A 16,029-nucleotide genomic window follows, 5' to 3' on the forward strand; every position below is an offset into this window, starting at 1 on the left:
TTGACAGCTTCTTTTCTAACGAAATCCAAAAGCCTCAAAATAAAAGGAATAATGTGGTCTTTATTTTCATTTGTTTATTGGGAATTAGCTCTGACATCTAAGAGCACATAGTCAGCATGAGGAAAATGGGCTGGCTGTGGTGGAAGCACGTGGAAGGGGAAGGAGCAGCAGCCCCACAGACTGAGAGGGCAATGCTGGCCCTTGGCAGACATCAGGTGCTCCCTCATCTCTGCCTGGGCCTGGAGCTGTGGCCTCACCCCCCTCCCGCCCTGCCATACATGGCGGCAGCCCTGCTCACCCGGGTCTTTTGGTCACTTGTCCTTCTCTCAGGCACCATGCCAGCTACTGGAGATCCTTGGAAGGACTCATGGCCCTAGGAGAGAGACAAATAAACAAAAGCTCACAACAGTGTGTTAACGGGTGATGGGGGCGGGGAGCACAGCGGTACAGAAGGGGCAGAAAAGCCTTCCCAGAGGCGGTGTCTCTCCAGAGACGGGGAGGCAAAGCTGGCTGGGGAGCTTCCAGGGCCTGCCAGTGGCTGGTTCCTGCTGTGAGAGGCCACGGGGTGGGGGATGAGGCCTCCACGATACCTAGGGGCTAGCCGATGACACATCTTAAGTCCTGTGGGCTCAGAAGGCTGGGAAGGCATGTGAGGTCGGATGAATGTGCCTCAGGCTGTCCTGCAGCAGGCTGCCGCTGCTGCTGCAGTGCAGAGGAGGGTCCCGAGGCCGGCCTTTTAGGAGCCTGTTGGTTATCCCAACGAGAGGAGAGAGGAGGTTTCTCCAGATGCCCTGTCCTTCGTACCCAGAGGAGCCAAGGGCACAGTGAAAGTCTGGAGTGCCACCAGGGACCCATCCACTTCCGAGCGGGGCCAGCTTACCCAAGGACTACCCTCACCCTGTGCCCTACTCTGCCCTGCCCTGTTCGGCTCCCCTCCCTGGCAGCACATGGCACCGGCACGCGACGTCTCTTTTCCAGCTCCTGACGTCGCAGATTTCCGTCCCGAGAAGAGACCCCTCAGGGCCGCTGCTCATGTCTGTGGACCACTGTTTCTCCATCAAGGGCCAAGGCACTGTGATGACAGGGACCATCCTCTCAGGCTCCGTCAGCCTCGGTGACAGCGTGGAGATTCCTGCCCTCAAGGTCAGTCTTACCTTGTCCTTCCTTTTCGTTTGTCTCTCTAGTGGCGAGCAAGAGGGTCGGCCCCTTTGCCTCTCCAGTGGCTGAGCTACTGGGCCAGGTCCCCAGGGCTGGCCCTCTGGCTCTGCTCCACTCTGTCTTCTCTTCTACCTTGCCTGGATGCTAGAACCACCACTCTCCCTAGTTCTCATAACAATACCCACATGGGGAGGCCTGTGACATGCCGTGGTGAGCCTGCCAAGTAGGTGTTCTTTGTAGATGAAGAAATGGAAGCTCTAGAAGGTGTGGTGGGCTCAGGATCACCTGATCAACAAGTGAGAGCACAGGGTGGGCATATAAGCTCCGTACGTCAGGCTGGCAAGTACGCGCGGACTTCTCTCTGGGTTCTTTTTGCCTTGCCACAGCAGTTTCAAATTAAACACAGTTACAGTCTTGCGTCGCTCAGACTCCTACATTCTGGAGTCTATCCAGAAGAGTTTTATACTCGTAGTGACCACTAGTAGATACCATGTTATCCCATGGAAGACCTGTGGGCAGCTGCGTATCTCCCTGTTGCCTCCGCCTCTGGCAACTAATGGCCTGGCTCTGATCTCAGTGCTGTTCAGTGGCCTCGATGGTTCCCATCTGCAGTGGGCTTTTCTTGTGGTTTTAGTTTACTGGAGAAGAAGCACTTAGTGCCTCCTTGACCACCCTTCTCTTCAGGGGGAATAAAGGGTGGGGAACAAGGGCTAGTTAGAGCCAGGCAGATCCTCTGAAGACATCTGAGGTCCAGGGTGGTTGTCTAATTCTCAAAGGAACCTGGAGGGCAGGGACGTGGAGGCGTGAACTTGGCCCTGTATACTGCACCAGGGACAGCACCAACTGCTGGATGCACTCACAGCCCTGGGTCAGTGGATTCAGTTTGCCTGCTAACTGGGAGTTCTCCCTGGAGGGCTGTCTTGAGACAGATTCTAAGGTTGTCTGGCTTACTAGATGTATTAGAGTCCTCCTCAAAAACAGAGTGTGTGTATGTGCATGTGTGTGTGTGTGTGTGTATATATATGTGGGTATATTTTAAGGAATTGGCTCATGTGATTATGAGGCCCAGCAGGTCTGAAATCCACTGGATAGGCCAGCAAGATAGAGACCCAGGGAAGTAGTTCAAATCTGAAGGCTGTTGGCTGGCAGAATTTCTTCTTCTTCCAAGGAGGTCAGTCTTCCTGTTCAGGCCTTTAACTGATTGGACGGAGTCCACCCACATTATGGAGGGTTAATCTGCTTTACTCAGAGTTTACTCCTCTTAATGTTAATTTCATCCAAAAAATACCCTCACAGAAATATCCAGAATAATGCTCGACCAAACATGTACGTACAGTGGCTTAGCCTAGTTGACACATAAAATACCCCACCACCCTGTGGGGGAGAAACACGATGACAGTGGCTGCACTGAAGAAGGGGAGGCCAAGGGGCACCTATACCTTGTGTTGGCCATTCGTGGTCTAGGATAGCCTGGGAGGATGTAGGAAGGGGGCATTTCATGGCTGAGAGGAATGACCAGGGCTTCCCCAGGTAAAGGAGACCTCACGTTTAAATCACCCTGCTCCACTCATTTTATGGTGGTGTGGCTGTTGCTTCCTTCTGCAGGGCTGGAGTTATTCGGGAAGAGTTTCCTGACCAGGGAGGACCAACCTCAAGAAAAGCTTCCCTGATAGGCCTGAGACTGGCCAGGTTCCAGGGCTCCCTGGGGTGGCAGCAGGAGCTGAGGGACAATGACCCTGCCCTTCCGAGTCCCAGGGCTTCCCCTGACATAGTCCCGGAGTTCTAAGGTCATAATCCCCTTCTCTGCTGGCTCTCATCGATCCTCCTCTGAAGACCGTTAGTCCTGGATAAACACACCACTTAAATCTGTGTTGTGCCAGAGACTAAAAGTGTAAATCTTAAAAAAATAAAGCACAAAATAATGAAAATAAGCCAAACTTATATTTAACAAAGTTAAGATTACTATAGTGCTGTGTGTTAATTCTTAGCTGGAACAGAGAATGAATCAAATGTAAATTTCTTTGCCTTCTGGGTGTTCCCTGAGGCAGACGCTGAGGAGCCACCCTTGTCCAGTGTCCCTTCTGCGCTGGGAGGAGACATGTTTGCAGCCTGGGAGAGCAGCCGGGAACAGGAAGGTGGTGTCAGGAGAGGTTGCCGTGGGACATAGACTTTAAAGCGCAGTACCTGAGGGACTGGTGTTGGATGATAAGATCAGTGGCCACTATGCTGGACCAAAGCATGGGATGAGGGAGGGCCGAGGCGGAAAGAAGCAGCCACATTAACCTGACAGGGATGTTTAAGTGGGGACATGTTCTGAGGTCTTTGGCCACTCTTTTCATCCTTATGAAGATGGAACTTGTCTATCAGGGTCCCATTACTGATCGTAGTCCTTGGGCACATGGAAGGTGCTTGGCAAATATGAATGTAATTCTCCTCTTGCTTCTGTTCACCCATTTCCCCCAGCCTACCTTTTAACTCTCTAGTGCTGTGCTATTCTCTAATTTACTAGTCAGGGAAAGCATGACTTGTAAGTAGCAAACTTGAATATGTGAATATTTCCAATCAAAGTAAAAAAAGTGTAGCCTGGTTTCTCCTTTGCTGCTTCAAGTAAAATGTGAGAGAAAGGAGGGAATTGAAGGTGGAACTGTTAGCAAAAAGATACCTGCACTTGACAATTTGGGAGATTCTCGGGCTTTCCAGATTCCAAGCGGTGCTAAAAGTAGGGAATGCACTTTGAAAAAGCATGCTCTGGAGAAGGGCCTTCGGTGAGGCTGGACAGCCTCTGCTGTGGAGAATAGGGATGTGACTTGTGGATCCATTCAGACATCTTAGCAGAAGCCAGGACTAGAGATGGGCTTCTCCAGGAAGGATCTGTGGAGAACTCTCTTTTTTATTGGTGGGGATCCCCTTGACATACATGAGAGACCCATAAGGTTTTTGAGAATGTTATATCTGGCAAAAACACTGCCAGCCTGGACTGAAAGGGACAGACCCGATGAAATATTAAAAAAAAAAAAAAAAAAAAAAGCAGTTGGACTTCTGGTATTCTCATTGTAGGAAATAGACTGATAGACTACTCAGCTAACTCAAGTTATCTTTCAAGAAAAAGGAAGAATGACTCTAGGGCCAGAGCCGTGGACACAAAGGCAGAAGCCAGAGAGGGGAGCCCAAAGGCCAGGGCTGGGGAAGCCTGTGGGCCCAGAGCATGGAAAACCAAGCCACAGAGGGTCATTTTCAGGCCAGGAAGGCTAACAGAAGTTGCTCTGTTGAATTTCAAATTTGCTTGGGTCCAGTGACCTCTGTGTTCCCTTCATTTTTCCCCCTGTACCTATATTCTATTGTATTTTGTTAATTAACAAAATTTTTAAATTAACATATAATGTATTATTTAATTTTTTAAATTAACATATAATGTATTATTTGCTTCAGGGGTACAGGTCTGTGAATCATCAGTCTTACACAATTCACAGCACTCACCATAGCCCATACCCTCCCCGATGTCCATTACCCAGCCACCTTATCCCTTCCCCACAACCACCCAGCAACCCTCAGTTTGTTTCCTGAGATTAAGAGTCTCTTATGGTTTGTCTCCCTCCCCATCCCATCTTGTTTCATTTTTCCCTCCTTACCCTCCATGACCTTCCGCCCTATCTCTCAAATTCTTCATATCAGAGAGATCATATGATAATTGTCTTTCTCTGATTGACATATTTCACTTAGCATAATACCCTCTAGCTCTGCCTATATTTTAAAGCAAAAAGCTTGTCTTTTAGTTTCACACATCCACAGATGGAGAGGCATTTGGCTGCAGGATGGGTCATATCTGTGCCTGATTAGGTGGGTTCGATGATATTTTTGAGCTGATGATATTTAGATGAGGTTGTAGACTTAGAGTATGCTATAACGGATGAGAAATTGGCGATGTTGGGGGAAAGTATTTTGCACATGGGATGGATGTGAATGAAGGTTTGGGGACTCAGGATGGACTGTAGTGGGTAGAATTGTGGCCTACAAAAGCTGTGTTCCCCTAGATGCTCAGAAATGACCTTCTTTGGAATATGAGTCTTTGTAGATGTAATTAAGGTAACAGAGGGGACCAGCCCCGCTGACACATGGATTTTGGACTTCTGGCCAGCAGGACTGCGAGAGAACACATTTCTGTTGTTTCACGCTACCAGCTTTGGTCATTGGTTAGGGCAGCCCTAGGAAATGAACGTGGATTTTGGATGGAAAGGACTGAAGTCAGAACACACCTCACGTCCTTTGCAGTTGTGGGCAGCCCTCGTCACTCCTCTGAGCTTTGACTTTGTCACGGGGGACGACCGGGGTGCTGTGGGGGTGACGCGAGCTGCACGCACGGGGGTGGTACAGGTTAGTGGTGGAGTCAGGACTGCTGCATAAAGATGGCCAGCTCTGTTCTTTCCTTCCTTTCCTGTAACTCCCCCGCAGCAGGCGAGAAACCTAGGCCCAGGTCTGTTAAGCAACCAGACAGCAGAGCCAGCATCTGAAGTCATTCCTCTGGCTCCAAAGACCCGTCTGTATCTACTATATCCACTGCCCCTGGGGCCCCAAAGAGACGCCAGGGCCAGTGGCGTTTCCTCTCTGGGGCTGGACCCTCCCACCTCCAGAGCAGCTTCGTAGGTGAGCCTGGCGCCCCACTGAGGCCTCTCCTGGGCCACAGAGCCTATAAAAACACATTTCAGAAGCTCCTGAGGTCCAGAGCTCCTGACCTCCTCTTGCCCCCACTTTCCAGTAACTATAATTGGTGGCCGGTGCCTATCGGGCACTGGGGACATTGCAGGGTGGGGGCTTTAAACTAGATGGCCCTCCTCCCCAAACCTGGTGACATCCCCGTCAGATTTCACTAATCAACTTGGACACATCTGACCGCTTGAACTCCCTCAGAGGCAGGGCACAGCCATTCCAAATAAACAGTCACATTCCCCTCCTGGCCAGGGCTGGCCCGCCGGAGCCGGTCAGACCCTGGCCCCTGTCTCTGCTGCCTGCGTCCATTCCCAGCTGGGGCCCATTAGCCGATAGAGGAAATGTTGGGGGAACGGGTGTGGAGGAGAAAAACCAAATCCCACTTAGATCCCAAAATGGCGTGAACACCAGACATCCCAAAATTCGCCAGCCTCTTTCTCAGGCTTTTGGTTCTCCTGAGCCCTCAGCCCTCGAAATCTGTTTGGTCACATCTGATCTGGGGATTTCAGGCTAGTGATGTTTCCAATAGCAATTGGCTACCGGGGTTGTCATGTCAGAAACTCTCAGAGCCACAGACCACAGGGGGAGAGAAAGAGAGGTCTGGGAGTTGAGAGGCAAATGCTCGGCTTCTCTGTATCTCACTAATTTATCCCACACTGAAGGCTCACCTTGGTCCAGGGCCTCTAGAAGAGGGGCGCTGTGGTGTGCTGACAGTAGGGATGGCAGACAGAAGGTGCCAGGCGCCATGGAGGCACACAGGTTTTAGCTGGTAACTCTTGTCTACTATATCATTGCCATTCAGGATTCCTTTCCTGTGGAATGTCTCTTGTGGGGTACAGTTGCAGTAAATGGCAGGACACCTCACAGGCTATAAGGAAACTGTTCTTTTCAGGGCTGCTGAATGTGTTCTTGAAATGGAAATACACTTCACAGCCCACACTGTCCACTGTGAATCCACGTTCGTTTTCTGATGATGGTGACAAACATCTAAATAGATGCCTATTTACTTGGCAAAACTGTTCGAGAAAAGTTCAGAATTAATAGCATATTCCTCCAAATCAGGTCCATATTCAGACTTATTTTTTTCTTTGTAAAAATCTCCAGGAAGGGAAAAAAAAATTCTTAAATACCACTAGGCATTGTTACTCTTACCTTTGCCTCCACCCTTGGGCACTGATCACAGGAGAGAGAAAGCTGTGACATGTGAAAAGATGTATTTTCTCACTCCAACAAGCCCATGGCTGTACCTCTGCCTTCCCTGTGCTTCCCCAACTCCTAGAAACCCTCCTTCCCTTATCCTTGTTTTTTACCTGGAAGCCTTGGTGGTGGGCCATGCCCCTAACCTGGAGCACGTGACCTCTTTCCTCATGAATCCCTTCATGCCCTCCTTGGATAGTTAGCTGCTCCCTCGCATGGGTGCTCTGGGTCCACATTCAGGCACTGCCTGGCACTGTGTCTGTCTCTGTGTCTGTTTCTGCCTGTGTCTCCCGCTGTACTCATCTCCTGGAGGGCAGAGGCTGGGTCTTCTCTGTCTCTGTGCCCTTTGCGCCTGTCCTAGGGCTAGGCCCAGAGGAGGCCCCAGAAACTGTTTGATGCACAAAACAGTAGGAAAAACCCAATAAGGCAAATGAAACTCTTTGTTTTATAGCAGGATTTTGATTCTTAGTAGATAGTGAACGACCAGAGGACTGGGTTTGGAGCAGCTCCTCCCCCTACCTCATGGGTCCAGATGGAGAAACCCGGAGCTGGGCAGCTGGCAGCTTCCTTCTCTGGCTGTCTTCTCTTCAAGGCTTGCGTCTTGATGCTTGCGTCTTGATGCTTCGCCGGTGAGCAGCGCCAGAGATACTCCTGGGTCCCAGCATCGGCATTTTCCGGGAATATATACCAGGAGCCCAGGGCTACAGATCTGGATTCCTGAGCCACCTGTGCAGATCAGCTGTCAGGACCGAGCTCCCTCTGCTTTTATGTCTTTTATCAAAAATGTAAAGCCTGGTCTTCATCCTTCATCATTTCCTGTTTCAGAAGATCTATAAGGAAGGAAGTTTTCTCTGAATTCGCTGTTTTCATGGTTCTTGGCTTTGGTGTGGAAATCCTGGGAGTTCATTCTCTGTACCTGGATGTCACATGTGCCAAGGGTGTGGAGCTGACAAGGCAGAGGGGGATAGAGAAGGAGAGACGGGAGTGAAGGAAATGAGGAGCGTTTTGGAAAAGCCAGTGCAAGGAGGGCAGAGGCAGGCATTGATCAGGAGGTACCTATGATCCGATCCCCTTTCACTTGGTGTCCTGCCTCAGGAGGATCTCTGCCATCAAGTCCTTGCCCTCCACCCAGTCCCACTGGGACTGTGACCCTCCCTGGCTCAGGCACCTGCCCCCACCCACTGATGGAAGGACAGACAGCAAGGGCTTTGCAGATCCATGCTGTGTCCTGCTTCTCCGCTGGTGGGGCCCTCATCTCCAGGATGAGATCTGAAGTGCCCTATGTGGCAGAGAGCCAACTGTAGTCTCACCGTTGTCACCTCCAGCCTCATTTGCTTTCTGGTTTTTTCACCACCTCCCCCCCTACCCAAACCACCAGTTTGTTTTCTGTATTTATTTATTTTTCTTAAGAATTTCTTAAGAATTTTCTTTTTAATTTTTTGAGAGAGAGGGGCAGAGAGAGAAGCAGACTTCCCACTGAGCAGGGAGTCCGATGCAGGACTCGATCCCAGGACCCTGGGATCACGACCCGAGCTGAAGGCAGACGCTTAACCAACTGAGCCACCCTGACAACCCTTTTATGAGTCTACTTCTTGTTGCGTGTTTGTTTGTTCATTCATTTCTTAGAGTCCACACATGAGTGACATCAAGGTATTTGCCTTTCTGTGTATGACCTCACCTCTCTCACTCCAGCCTCAGTTTCTCATCCTAGAGCCACACCAGATCTCTCATGCTTGTCATGTCTTAGGCAGGGCCCTGGTGGCAAGTGGTGGAAATATACAACCCAGACACTCCTGGTGGGACAGGAAAGGGGCAGGCTGCCTTCTTACTGAGAAGCTGGGTGGGGCTGATGCCTCCCTCCAGACTTGTTCTGTGTGGACCACTCTCCCAGGCCTTGTCCCCAAGTCCATTCTACCCAGGTGCAGCCCCTCCCCTGCCAGTGACGGGTGACCCAGATCTGGACAGTGAGAGGTGAAGGGAGATTTCTGGGGGAAGGGGGATTCTCCTGCAGGGAGGGTTGTGACATTTGAACCTGCCAGGAGGAGTGCCACAATCTGACTGGGAGGGCTGGATTCCACATCCACCCCTGGAGCGGGGGTGGGGGCTCCTGGGAAGAAGGGCCCCCAAGGAAGTTGGGGTAATGATGCTAGGAAGTAAGCATCGAGGTGGCAAAGCTGAGGAACTTGGTGTTCGTTCTTACCTCCTGCTGCCTCGACAGCCCACTTCTGGTCACAGAGGGGCTGAGCTGGAGTCCCTCCCCCTCACTCACTCCTGGGGCAGTTACATCACCTCCTGGGGCCTGTTTCTTTGTGAGCTACTCATGAAGATTCAAGGACAGTCCCATACTGTGCTTGTAACAGGGCCTGCATACGGGGATAGCTGTCTTTATTATTATCACATGCCACTCTGAATCTTGTCTTTCCCCCATTCACTGTGCCTTTTTACGTGGCCCCCAGAGCTCAGTACTCAGGGGTTGGATGACCTAAGGTAAGCAAACCCTGCCTCTGCTCACTGCCCACCCCCCCAACCCTGAACACCACAGCTCTGCGAGACCTTTGCCTCTGCCTCACGTTCCTTCTGGCTTGGGGATCAGAATCACCATCTACAGCCAAGTTGTAATATCCTGTTGTCTCCCTAACGAGGCCCCAAGGAGGAAGGACAGGCGACAGGCGAGGACACAGATTGATCTCAGAGCAGGCGGGGAGCTCAGGAAGGTTTCTCTGCGTAGGTGCTGTTGTCAGAGACATGTGCCCAGCATCCTAAAGACATATCAGGCTGGAAGTGGCTGCCTCTTTCTGTCCAGCTGGTCCTCACCCCTCAGTCACAAGTGACTCATGTGCCATTCTGCATCAGCCCTTGGAGAAGACTGCAGCTTCCACTCCCAGAAGCCCCGTCTCCCTTTTGTTCTTTTGTGAGTGTGTGTGTGTGTGTGTGTGTGTGTGTGCGCGTGTGTCTTCCTTTATATTCTGAGAGTGGTTTTCATCATGCTGATGTGTCCCTCTCCAGAGAGGGTGCTGACACTGGGCCCCCACAGTGGGGCCTGATTGCTCGGATGCTGGTGGCTGGATGAGGAAGGCTGGTGCGTCCGGCCTCACTGGGGTCCAGCTTCTCTTATTTTAGCCTCAGATGGCTTCTGGAAGTATGAGTTCTGAAACCCAGCACGCTATTGGGCCAGCATGGGGAAGGAGCGCTAGAGCAGGCTGTGGCTGTAGGATTGTTTGTTGGCTATCATGGAGTGGGACTGCGTCCCAGGCTCGGATGTAAACCCTTTTTATGTATTCTTCCTGTGCTTCCAGCAGCTCTGCGGGAGGTGCTGTTGTCCTCTGTTTTATAGGGCATGCAACGGAGACATGAAGATGTAAAAATCTTGTATAAGCTGGGGTGCCTGGGTGGCTCTGTTGGGTAAGCTTTTGTCTTCGGCTTGGGTTGTGATCCCAGGGTCCTGGGATTGAACCTCACATCGGGCTCGGAGCGTGCTTCTCCTTCTGCCCCATGCTTGCTCTCTCTCTCTCTCTCTCTCAAATAAATAAATAAAATCTTGAAAGTCTTCTATAAGCCAATCAGTGGAGGACTCTGGAGTGAAACTCTGTCAGCCAGCATCTAAGATGTATGCTCACCCCAGCTCTCTGGGCAGGCATGAGGAGGCCACTGAACCCCATAACCCTGTCCCTCTCACATCAAATGAAGTCATTGTGGTGATGAACCAGGGACCCTCGGAGAAGAAGGTCCTGGAGCCAGGACCCTGAGATCATGACCCTGAGCTCAAGGCAGACGCTTCTCCAACTGAGCCACCCCAGCGCCCCCAGCTTATAGATGTTTATATCTTTGTCTCTAGCCCATGCCCTCTAAAATGGAGGCCAGCTTTAGAGGCACTCCTTCATTCTGCCTGACCTTGTTCCTGGCTCCACGGGACCCTCCATCAGGGAGCTGGAAGTGCTGGGGCCGTCCTGAGGGTGGTTGTGCAGGTGGAGGCCACAGCTAGCTAGCTTCCAGGGCCTGGAAGGTCCTAAACCTATGACAGCGGGCTGTGTCTGATCCCGAGCAGCCTCAGCATTCCCCACAGTCCTCTGCAGAGAGGACGCTGGTGCTCTTAGGCCTCAGTTGGAGCAGGGGAGAAATGGCTGCTACAGTCCCAGTGCTGTCCTCTGCAGAAAGGGTGACAGCCTATGGCGGCTGTGCAACCCCACCCCGGCTTCGCTCTACCCCCCTACAGAGGCAGGTCCCCGCGGTAAAGCTGCCAACTCATCTGGTTATACTTGGTGTATGTTTCAAGTCTTGAGGGCAGGTAGAGCCCCACTTGGGCCTGGGCTGACCTGCAGCCCTCCTAGCCCTTCTTGGGGATTCTGGTGCCTGAGGCCACAAAGAGAACCCTGGCCCCATCTGACCAGCTGCTTCCCCTGATGGCAGGACTGAGCACTGGCCCTCTGAGGCTTCCTGCTAACTAAGCACTCTTGGGACATCTTGGGATCCAGCCTTCTCTCCAGCCCACCTAGAAGCCTGAATGCGGGCACCCCCACCGCCTGGTTGTGCCCTGGCCTTCACAGCTGAGGGCAGTATGGCGGGGAAGTGAAGAGCAGGGTGCGGAGCGCCACTCCGCCTTGGTTTATGTCCCGCACACCAGCTCTATGACCACATGGAAGCTGCTTCAGCTCTGTGCATCAGTTTCCCCCTCTGTAAGGTGTGGGGATAATGTTACCTTCGGCTGGGAGTTAGCGTGAGGATTAAATGGGTTCTAGAGCGTCTTTCTAAGTGCCTAGGTTCCAAGGTGTGCTTGGTAATCATCGCCTGTTGTTAGCACTGCAGGAAGCCTCTCGGCCCTCGTGCCTTGGCTGGTGCCCTCCAGGTGGAACCTTGGTGATCAGATGGCACCTGCTGGTGGCCAGGTGGGGAGCAGACCCAGAAGGGGCAGCTGTGGGGTAGGAGGGGAGTGTGGCCGGCTTCCAGACCTCTCCTGAGGAAAACGTGGGTCCCAGCCCACAGTGGCCTCACAAGACCCACAGAGCAGCCATGGCACACTGCTGTCCCCTGCACGTTGTTGTGTGAAAACCCCTCCGTTGTATAAAAGCTTCTGAGTAAATTAAATCCATTTATTGTTTCAGGGAAGAGACTGTGATTCAATTAGAACACTCACGAGTGCTGTGTTGTGGCCTAGGCACCATGCCAGGCAGTCCCTGCCCACGCGCCAGCCAGGAGACCAGAGTCTGGGGTCCTGGGTACGAACGCTCAGCTCTGTGACCATGGGCAGGGCATTCCCCCCTCTCCTGCCAGGCCACCTTCTCAGAGAAGTAAGAATCGTCCTCATACAGCCATAATTCCTCCTGAGGGCCTCAGGCAGCTGCTTTCCCAGTGCTGTTGGCCCCACCACAGTCAGGTGAGCACCATGGGGAAGTGCTCACTCAGCCAGGGGAACTGGCATAGATTCTGGAACAAGGGCACGCAGATGAATGCAGGCTTACCAAGACTTCAGGGGTGCTGTGGTTCCCTCCTTGGCTGAGGGCTATAGCCAGTGTGACGTACAGGCATGTCCCTGAGGGCGGTGGAAAATGTGAGCTGGCAGCAAGGCTGAGAAGGCAAGACCTAGAACACTGGGGGCCCAAAGGGGCTTCCTCTGTCAGGAAGTGGGCACCCAGCCAGACTTAGAGCACCAGCTGGAAGCGGTCTTGCTGCAGAAAATGCTCAGTCAGCAGACAGTTGACTAGTGCTAGGCTGTGCCCAGTGCAAACATGGGTGCCGCCTGACCCACAGAGGAGTGTTTGATCTTCGGCCTCAGGTCCACCGCCTTCTCTCTGCTAGGAAGCAAGTTCTCGTTCCCGCAGAAAGTGTGGCCATGCAGACCCTGTTTGACCACGGAGACTGTGCCCCCACGAAGCTAGCCCTGCCTCAACTGCCTGCCCACAGTGCTGCTGGCCCACCTCCTGTTAAGTCAGGTCCTGAAAGCGAACAAAGCCTGGGCTGACCCTTGGGGAGCCTGCTCAGGGGGTGGGTGGTGTCAGGGTGGTGGGTGGGCAGGTGGCTGTCCCCTCATGTGAAAAAGGTGCTGAGTGAGAATGGTTTCTAGAACATGGAGCAAACAGTCCAGGAGAGCTTCCAGCCCTGCTTCCCTGATAGGGTGTGTTGAAGCTGAGCCTCAAGGGATGGCATAGGGCTTCGCCAGGCCATTCCAAGCAAAAGAGTAGCACGTGGTGAAGCCCAGAGATGAGAGAATGCCTGGTACATCTGAGGGAAACATGACGTTCATTGTGGCAGTCTGGGAAGAGGAATACCCAGCACGTGGTTTTGGTGAACTTCAGAAGATCACCAGAGCTGGGCTTTGGGCCTAGGGAGGGTGTTCCAAAGGCCACATCTCGAAGAGGAGGCTGTGACAGAGTCGTGTCCTGTGGTAATGTCCCATGTGTCTCGAGAGTATGCCTTGTCCTGTTGGGGAGGCACTACGAAACCTAGAAATTAGGCTTGAGAGAGGTCTTCCAGGTGTTCTGGTGCCCTGCTCCTCTGTTCTGGGGCCTGTGCTCTGGCTCGTCTTGGGCCCCTTCTTTCCCCCCACATACTCCTGGTTTGGGAACTCAGGCTTGGTCCCAGGCCCTTGCTCAGTGGTTGGAATAAATCCCTCATGTAGCCTCTGCTCCTGGCCTTCCTCCCCTTGACAGGAATTCAAGGCCTGGCAGGGGACTAATCCATTATTTCTCACACTCAGTTGGGGTGAGGGTGGGCCATTCAGAATCGCTGAGGATGCTTGTTAGAAAATCTTGTCATCCCCCTCCCCACCACCAGGGGAACCAGGGAATGAATGTTTGAGCTGATCACCTGAGGTCATTCTTATTATCAGGCAGTTTGGGAAAACCGTGGGCCAGGGTTTGGGCTCTGGAGTTGAACAGACCTGGCTCACGTCCCTGATTTGCCACATGCCATCACCTTCCTCATCTACACAGGGAGGAGGTGTGGGTTATAGTGCCTGCTTTCTAGGGTCCCTGTGGTAAGTAGGAGATAAAGACCTCACATAGAGTGGCCAGCCTGTTCATTCAGCCCTTCTGTTCAGTACCTACTGTGTGCCAGGTGCAAGGCTAGGTCATAGGAATAGAGTGTGGATAAGGCAGATCACATTTCTGTTCACACAGAATTTACCTTCTAACAGTAGGGGACATGGGCACATAAATGGCCTGATAGACCTTATGGTGGAGAGGTTGAGAACAACAGGGGTTGGGGGCAGGGCACAGCCCCTGTGAGGGAGAGGAGGGAGTTGGGGGGGGGAGGATGGAGAGATCATCGAGGGCCTTGGAGGCCATGGCCAGGGTTTGAATTTGACTGTGAACAAAGAGTTTACAAGGCTTCCTTTGCTCTTGGCTGAAGGAAGCAGGGCCAGGCTGGCCAGGGCACCTCTCCCCGCCCCCTCTGACTTGGCACCTCAGGGAGAGACCGGCCAACCTGCAGCCTGTGGTGAGCATTATGCTGAGCCCCTAACCATGCTGGCAGCCTTCTGGGGCTTTGCTGGGCCCTTTTCATTTTTATTTTTCTTGTTAAAGGAAAGCTGAGTGTTTCCTGAATGTGCGTAAAGCCAATGCACCACTTAAATTGAATATTTATAATTCCTTTCTTTTAAAAAACAAAACAATAATAAAAATACCATAAACAGTTGCTTTAATTGTTCACAGGCCTCAACTTGTAATAATCGTGGGGAAAGGGCAAGTGAGATGTCTTATTAAAATAAAGGCACTTGCCTGCTTTTGTTTGAAGTTTTGCTAAAATGCCTTATTATAACATGTTCTTATTTAAAAATAAATTCCACCCATTCAGAGATTTTTTTTCTTTTCTTCTCTTTTTGTCTTTCCAAAAGTATTTAAATGAGATGATTCTGGGTGAGGGTAATTCGGAGAGTCGGTGCCAGCCTTTCTGGGATGGAGCAGACTGTGGTGCAGCTATGGCCCCTGCCCCCTGTCAGACCGTGTGGCCACCTCCTTGGCTGGCTGTTAGTGACCAGTGTCCGTGAAGACATAAGGGCGGGTAGAGATGAGGAGGAGTCCCCGGTCTGTAGCACTGCCTCTGCCAGCCCCATTCCCAGCGTGTACTCCTTCCCGACACACTCACACATGTGTCATGCGTGCCCTTCGGGGTCTTCGCAGGACACAGTAGAGAGAGCTCTCTGAGGGCAGAGAGCAGAGGACCCCACCTAGGCTGAAGGTCAGAGCAGACTTCCAGGATCTGAAGGAGGAGGAGGACTGATCGAGGAGAAGAGCGGAGGCGTGGGTATACAGAGTGTCCCAGGCAGCAGGGACAGCAAGGGTAAAGCCATCTCCTGTGGTGGGAGACCACTCAGTGAATTGGAAGACCTGCAAAAAAGGCATTTCAGCTGGAACTCAGAAAACAGAGCCCCAGAACAAGAGGTGCTGTAGGGGTGGGGGAACAGACCATGCAGGCTCTAGAGATGGTAGTGTCTTCAGTAACGCAGACAGTTTTGAAGGGTGGACTGTGTACGCATCCTGTGTGTACACACGTGTTTATTGTGTGTTGGAGAGACAGCCAGCATGGAGGGTGGCTTCCAGGGGCCCAGGAGCGCCTTTCTGGGGCCCCATCAGGAGCCTGTTGTAGTGGTACAAGCCAACTGAGGTCACCTGGGCCAACCTGGTGGCAGTACAGCAGGACCTAAGGTGGAATCCGCAAGACTGGGCAGTGGAATAGCTGTGGGGAAGGCAGAGGGGAGAGGCCTGTCCAAGACATCTCCCAGACCTCTGGCTGCAGCGGCAGGCTGGGCAGTGACGCCGTTACTGAGCAGGGAGCCCTGGAAGGTCTGGGGGCAAGGGCGAAGGCGGAGAGGGGAGTGTGGGCTGGGCTTTACTAAGTTTGAGGTGTTTGGGGGCCTCCAGTTGGAGCAGTGGTCTAGGAGGCACACTGCTACACGGGGCCCCAGCTCAGAGAAGTTTGGGAGCAGACACGAGTTCACGAGTGGTTGGTGCGCCCGACCTTTGCAGCTGGGGCCTC

The 16,029-nt window shown here is 52.4% G+C and overlaps 1 protein-coding gene across 2 annotated transcripts in view; it reads left to right on the forward strand.

Moving 5' to 3' along the window:
* EEFSEC (eukaryotic elongation factor, selenocysteine-tRNA specific) overlaps nucleotides 1-16,029 on the forward strand; it is a 251,213-nt gene that overhangs the window by 114,916 nt on the left and 120,268 nt on the right. For both annotated transcript variants that reach the window (XM_080811411.1, XM_080811412.1), the window contains exon 4: nucleotides 979-1,143. In XM_080811411.1, coding sequence (XP_080667537.1) covers nucleotides 979-1,143 — 165 coding nt within the window. The remainder of the gene's footprint in view (nucleotides 1-978; nucleotides 1,144-16,029) is intronic.

Source organism: Martes martes (assembly GCF_963455335.1).
Source record: "Martes martes genome assembly, chromosome: 1".
Taxonomy (NCBI): Eukaryota; Metazoa; Chordata; class Mammalia; order Carnivora; family Mustelidae; genus Martes; species Martes martes.